At 53.8% G+C, this 6,874-nt stretch overlaps 2 protein-coding genes across 2 annotated transcripts; both read left to right on the forward strand.

The window, feature by feature from the left end:
- Nucleotides 1-1,339: 1,339 nt before the first annotated feature.
- On the forward strand, nt 1,340-4,198 carry LOC144716092 (uncharacterized). Its single transcript, XM_078591134.1, has 6 exons — nt 1,340-2,164; nt 2,282-2,376; nt 2,497-2,851; nt 3,374-3,544; nt 3,593-3,679; nt 3,839-4,198. Exons 1-6 carry the CDS (start codon nt 1,340-1,342, stop codon nt 4,196-4,198), a joined length of 1,893 nt encoding a protein of 630 aa, XP_078447260.1.
- Nucleotides 4,199-4,978: 780 nt separating this feature from the next.
- LOC144716106 (uncharacterized) lies at nt 4,979-5,452 on the forward strand. The gene has a single exon (XM_078591157.1). It carries the CDS (start codon nt 4,979-4,981, stop codon nt 5,450-5,452), a length of 474 nt encoding a protein of 157 aa, XP_078447283.1.
- The last annotated feature ends 1,422 nt before the right edge of the window (nt 5,453-6,874 follow it).

Here is a 6,874-nt window from a genome sequence, read left to right on the forward strand (position 1 = left end):
CGTTGCGAGCGGGTACAGGACCGTAGGCCGGGGGGCGTGCCGCGGTTGCAACGCACGGAGTTGTGCGGGGTGCCGCGCAGCGGCCGCGCGGGCAGCGCGCGCATTGCGTGTGCAGGGTGCTGAGCTGGGAGACATCCCGCCAGGAGACCAAGGTATGTGGCGCACTGAGAGCGCCGAGACGGCATAGCGAGCGCGTAGCGCTCCTGTGGGTAGTGCTGGGCGTGTAGCGCCCATCTCGGGGGCATCAAATGCGGTGGCGTCGCACAGACTGCGTGCTAGTTTGTTGACATGGGTGCCGGTGGCGTGTGTGATTGTCAAGGCAGGGGTGGCGTGTGTGATCGCCAGGCCTGCGGGCGCACGGCGCCTGGCCCGGCGCAATTGTGTAGTGACAGAGCGGGCGCGTGTGCGCGAAGCAGCGGCCTTGAGGCGGTGTGGCGACATTACCTCGGCACAAGGTGCCTCGTCTCGTTCATTCGATCACCCCGCATCTTCCCCCATGTAATTATCCCCAATCATGATGTACTCTTTATGATATAAATGCAATGACCCTGTTCTCTGACGATGCCTAGCACCACCTTTTCCTCTAACCCCTTCTAAGCGATCTTAAGCAATCTACAAAGCTTCCGCTGCAAGAGATCAAGGGTGCTCAGTGTCCTGCTCCAAGCACTAAGGCTGACACACAACAATTCTGAGCAAGAAACCTAGCTCATGATTTGACCGTGCGACAACTAGTATTAGAGCCAGGTTGGATCGCCTCCCCTTGTGCTTCTAAATTCTGGTTGAGGAGATGGAGTTGTTTCGCGCACAGCTGCGTGAAGAGAGACGACAAAAAGAGAAGGAGCAAAGGCTGACGAATCGCCTGCTGCACAAGAATGTGATGGGTTTGAAGATCCATGTTGACAGAAACTACGATGAGTTGAAGTCAGATGTAAAAGAAGTGCGGGTGGAGACCCACCAGAGGCAAGACATCCACGAAGAAAAGATCAGTCAACACGAGGACACCATCCGGCAGCTGACCGAGATGGTCCTGGCCTTCAAACTCCAGATGGAAAAACTGGAAGAAGGCACTAATAATCGTCCCAACGACGACACTGGGACGAAGCACTCATTCCGCGAACCGCGGTTTGACAGTTCTCGCTGGGAAGACGTAGTGGCAGATTTCCTGTATGACTAAGACCAGTATTTTGGCCAAGGACAACACTCAGATGAAAGTAAGATCCTACAGGCTAGCTACTTCCTCACTGATTAGGCGAAGTTGTGGTGGCGACAACGGGAAGAATGTGGAAATTGGCCACCCCCGACATACGAAGAGTTTGTGCGGGAGATTAAGGAGAGCTTCATGCCGCACAACACGGCGCGGATCATGAAGGGAGAGCTCGAAAGCCTCAAGATGATGGGCAATCTGAGGGAATACGTGGGCCAGTTTGTGTCCATAATCCGGAGGATAACCGACATGTCTGAGGCAGACAAGCTCTACCGCTTCGCGAAGGGCCTTCCCCACTGGCTCCAGATAGAGCTGGAGAGGAGACAGTGCAAAGATTTGAACTCGGCCTACAAAGTCGTGGAAAGCATAGAGCTCCGCCCCGCTAGACCCGCCAAGACAGAGGACAGACCCATGAAAGGGAATAAGCAGCGCCAAGAGCGCGCCGAGGCACCAGCAACACCAAGCAGTCAAGGCCTGAAAAGGAAATTCAAGCAATGCCACGGCAAGAGCCGAGACAAGGGCAATAGCCTGAGACTGTGGAAACAGAATCCAGGCGGTGGGGGCAAAAAGTTGACTTGTTTTGCTTGCGGAGGACCCCATTTCATGAAGGATTGCCCAAGAGGGACAGTAGCGCCCACGAACGTTAATGCGATGGTCGTACCGCCGCCCCAACCGGATGTTCCTAGGGGAAGCAGTACGGTGACCCTGAACCCCTTACACTGCTTAGCGGCACTACAGTGGGGTGCCCCAGTCCAGTATGAGGGTCTGAACCTCTTGCACATCCCGATACTGATCAACGGCAAACCCTCCACGGCCATGGTCGACACGGGGGCGACGCATAGTGTCCTCACTGAGAAAGAAGCCAAGAAGCTCGGCCTGAAGCTGTCCCCAAGTGCGGGGAAGATCAAGGTCGTCAACTCGGAAGCCCGAGACATCGTTGGCGTGGCCAAGGGGGTGTTGGTGCAGGTGGGAACGTGGGAGGGCCGGACCAACTTCATGGTGTCCCCCATGGATGACTTCACGGTCATCCTGGCTCTTGACCTTCTAATGGGTTCACGTGCTGTTGTGTTTCCCTAGTACCGCGGCGTCCAGTTCCCAGAGGGATCTCACCCATGTTTCGTGAGGGACCAAGGGGTCCAAAAGCCGCAGAACACTGCACTCATGTCCGCTATGTAAATCAAGGACAGATTGAAGAAGGGGGAAAAGACCTTCCTCGTCACCATACGAGGGCTGGCACCCCGGAAAAAGGGTGAAAGGCAGGGATGTACACCAGCCCGTTTGGCGGGACTTAGTTGGGGTGACGACGACGACAACAACCCAGGTGCAGCCGCGGGTGGGCTTCCGGTGCCAATTGCAGACGTATTGCTGGAGTTTTCTAAAGTGATGCCCACGCAACTCCTCGCGAAGCTGTCGCCTAGGGGGGATGTGGACCAAGAGATCAAATTGCTCCCTAGAACACGTCCCCCTGCGCAAGCGCCCTACAAAATGCCACCTGCCTACTTGGAGGAGCTGAGGAAGCAGCTCCAAGAACTACTAGAGAGCAAGCTCGTCCGTCCGTCCAAGGCTCCCTTCGGCGCCCCGGTTCTTTTCCAAAAGAAGAAGGACGGGTCGCTTCGACTTTGTGTGGACTACCGAGCGTTGAACAAGGTAATAGTGAAAAATAAATATCCTGTACCGAATGCTGAAGAGCTGTTTGACAGGCTCGGCGAGGCTCGCTACTTCTCACGGATGGACTTGAAGAGTAGGTACCACCAAGTGCGGATCAAGGAGGGAGTTGAAGTGACTCGCTATGAATCATTTGAATTTTGCGTGATGCCTTTTGGGCTCACGAACGCTCCTGCTACGTTTTGTTGCCTGATGAACAATATTTTTTGGTATTATATCGATGATTTTGTTGTTGTGTACTTGGATGATATTCTCGTATACAGCCAGAGCTTGGACGACCATGTGAGGCACTTGAGGAAGGTGATGGCCAAGCTGAAGGAACACGAGCTCTACCTCAACCCGAAAAAGTGCAAGTTCGCCTTCCAAGAGATTGAGTTTCTTGGACACCTAGTCGGGAAGGGAAGTGTGCACATGGATCCTTCAAAGGTGAAGGCCATCAAAAATTGGACGGAGCGGAAGGGAGTGCCGCAGCTAAGATCTTCTTTTGGGTTGGCGAATTACTAGCGAAAGTTTATCAAAGGCTTCTCCCGACTAGCTGCCCCTTTGACGGACTTGATGAAGAAGGATGTGAAGTGGCAGTGGACAGACCGGTGTCAAAGAGCATTTGATAAGCTGAAGAGTGTAGTCTCCAACGAGCTGGTGCTCCGATTGCCCAAGTTTCACAAGCCATATGAGGTACACACCGATGCTTCTGATTTCGCCCTTGGTGGTGTCTTAATGCAGGATGGACACCCCGTGGCCTACAAGAGCCGCAAGCTAAACGACGCGGAAAGGAGGTACTCGGTACACGAGAAGGAGATGACGGCGCTGGTCCATTATTTGAGAGTCTAGCGCCACTATCTCCTCGTAGGGAAATTTGTGGTCTACACCGACAACGTGGCCACCAGCTGCTTCGAGTCCCGGAAGAAGCTGACCCCGAAGCAAGCGAGATGGCAAGACTTCTTGGCGGAGTTCGGCTTCGACTTGAAGTACAAGCTAGGGCGTGCCAACCAAGTGGCCGACGGCCTAAGCCGCAAAAAACCGGAAGTGTTTGTGGCCGCACTTTCAGCAGTCCAAGGAAGCATCCTCGATGAAATCAAGTTGGCACTGAAAGATGATCCAAAAGCTCTTCGCTTAATGAAGCGGATTGCTACGGGCAAGACAAGGAGATTTTGGACCGAAGACGGCATCATATACGTGAATGGGAACAGGCTGTATGTGCCGTGTGCGGGTGGGTTGCGCCGGAAGCTCCTTTACGAAGCACACGACGCACCCCACGCCGGACACACAGGGCAGGCCCGGACGCTTGCACTCCTGTCCAGCATCTATCACTGGCCGGGAATGGAATGAGATGTAGAAGCCTATGTTCGTTCATGCCTAGTGTGTCAACAAGATAAGACGGAGAAGGCCAAGGCAGCTAGAACACTGGAACCTCTCCCGAGGGCGAGCGGACCATGGGAGTCTATTTCGATGGACTTCATCACTTGCCTTCTGCGCGTGGGTGGGCACAACGCCATCCTAGTTGTTGTGGATCATTTCTCCAAATATGTGACCTTCATCCCCACCACGTCGGAAGTGCACGCAGATGGAGTGGCTCGTCTGCTCATGTCCTATGTGGCGAAGTACTGGGGTCTTCCACTGGACATCATTAGCGATAGAGACACAAGGTTCACTGGTCGTTTTTGGGAGTCTCTGTTCAAGTACATGGGCTCCAAGCTCAAATTTTCTATGAGCTTCCAGCCCCAGACAGATGGTCAAACGGAACGTGTTAATTCCATGCTCGAAGAATACCTCCGGCACTACATTTTAGTTAATCAGGAGAATTGGGTGGAGCTGCTGGACGCAGCACAATTTGCACACCACATCAACCAAAGCTCGACTACAGATCACTCGCCATTTGAGATTGCAACGGGAAGACAGCCACTGACTCCTCCATAAGCTGTGAAAAGGAAAGGGAATGGGCATTTCCCTACGGCCTTCTAATTTGCGCGTGGCTATCATGCTCGCATTAAGGAAGCCCGTGAAGCACTAGAGCGTGCTGCTCAAAGAATGAAGAAGTATGCCAACCAGCACAGAAGGGACGTAGAGTTCCAAGTGGGAGACAAGGTTTTGTTGAAGACCAACGCGCAGATGTTGAAGACGAAGCAAGCAAAACAGTGTCACAAGGGTCTGGTACCCCGCTATGATGGACCTTTCGAAGTGGTGGCAAAAATTGAATGGGTTGCCTACCAACTCAACATTCCCCGTCGGCTAGCGGTCCATCTGGTCTTCCATGTGTCATTTCTAAAGAAATATATACCAGATCCTGAAGACGCGGCGAGGAACCAGCCCCAGCGTGCACCTCCGAACGTGTGGGCGCATTTTGATCAGGAAGCAGAAGCGGTCCTGGCCAAGAAGGAAATTGACCGGGGAGGACGTCACAGTTGCTATCACAAGATCGAGTGCCTAATCAAGTGGAAGAACAGACCAGAGGAATCAGCCACCTGGGAGCGCTACTCGGACTTATGGCAGTTCGAGGACCTACTGCGAGCATATGAAGCAGAGCAGCAAGCGTCGACGAGGGCGTCGACAAGTTCAGGCGGCGGGGGCATGTTAGGCCCCTAACTAGGCGACATTCCCTACCCACAGGTCTGCGTGCTTATTGGGAGGGCGTGTCCGTCATATTTCGTCTCATGACATTTTAAGGACTGAGTCATAATGGATAGCGATGCCCAATACCTGATCTTTTAGGCCATTGCCACTATCGGTGGTGATTCACGGCAGATTGTGCACGTGCTCGTCCGCGCACAAGGTGGGAAAGATCAGGTACGGTCCGCGCGTGCTGGGCGCACAGGCTAAACGGTGTGTGCGCGTGCGCGCCACGCGCCGCGTGCCAACGCCAAGCGCAACGCGCGGGCGCCAACGCTAACCACCAGTGCCGAGCGCTGCGCGCGGGTGTGGGAAGCGCAGGCTGGGCGGCGTGCCGCGGTTGTAGCGCGTGGAGTTGTGCGGGGTGTCGCACAACGGCCGCGCGGGCGGCGCGTGCATTGCGTGTGCGGGGCGCGGGGCTAGGAGACATCCCCCCAGGAGACCAAGGCATGTCACGCACTGAGAGCGCCGAGATGGCATAGCAAGCGCGTAGCGCTCCTGCAGGTAGTGCTGGGCATGCAGCGCCCATCTCGGGGGCATTGAATGCGGGGGCGTCGTACAGACTGCGTGCTAGAGTGTCAACACGGGTGCAGGTGGCGTGTGTGATTGTCAGGCCCACGGGCACGCGGCGCCCGGCCCGGCACACTTGTGTAGCAGCAGAGCGGGCGCGCGCGCGTGAAGCGACGGCCCTGAGGCGGTGTGGCGACATTACCACGGCGCAAGGTGCCTCGTCTCGTTCGTTGGCTCACCCCTCGTCTTCCCCCATGTATTATCCCCAATGATGTACTTTTTATGATATAAATGCAATGACCCTGTTCTCAGATGGTGCCTAGCACCACCATCTCCTCTAACCCCTTCTAAATGATCTTAAGCAATCTGCAAAGCTTCCGCTACAAGAGATCAAGGCTGCTCAGTGTCCTGCTCCAAGCACTGAGGCCGGCACACGACAATTCCGAGCAAGAAACCTAGCTCGAGATTTGACTGTGTGACACCTGACCAGAGGAAGTATATATATATGTTCTCCACTAATCAAAGAATTGTGAGAGATACAGTGTAGTACTAGGGTATGCAGTACAAAATGCTAATGAAAACGTGACGTATGAGTTGAATGCGCAATTTTGAGGATAGAAAATGGATTTTCCATCCTTCGAGTTTCTTTCTCATCTTGGCCAAAAAGGTATCAAAATATTGATATTGTGGGTGACGATGAAAGATGGGTCATCCAAATATTTGCAAGGTAGGCCTCCTCATGAGCATCCAGTGTAATAATGGATGATCTATGAGAATTTTATGGTTGTAGATGGTCCTACCTTAAAGTTTATCTTTGAGGCATTAACCAGCTGTTCTAAGACCCTCTCATATGTAGTAAGTACATTCATAAACCACTCAATGTTTCTT

Source organism: Wolffia australiana, chromosome 2, assembly GCF_029677425.1.
Source record: "Wolffia australiana isolate 7733 chromosome 2, ASM2967742v1".
Classification (NCBI taxonomy): Eukaryota; Viridiplantae; Streptophyta; class Magnoliopsida; order Alismatales; family Araceae; genus Wolffia; species Wolffia australiana.

Bases quoted from the DNA above. Each gene is read 5' to 3' on its own strand.
- LOC144716106 (XM_078591157.1), top strand. From the start codon at position 4,979: ATGTTGAAGACGAAGCAAGCAAAACAGTGTCACAAGGGTCTGGTACCC.
- LOC144716092 (XM_078591134.1), top strand. From the start codon at position 1,340: ATGCCGCACAACACGGCGCGGATCATGAAGGGAGAGCTCGAAAGCCTC. The intron at 2,852-3,373 runs GTAATAGTGAAA...GCGAATTACTAG, and splicing joins ACTACCGAGCGTTGAACAAG to CGAAAGTTTATCAAAGGCTT. The intron at 3,545-3,592 runs GTACACACCGAT...GTCTTAATGCAG, and splicing joins AGTTTCACAAGCCATATGAG to GATGGACACCCCGTGGCCTA.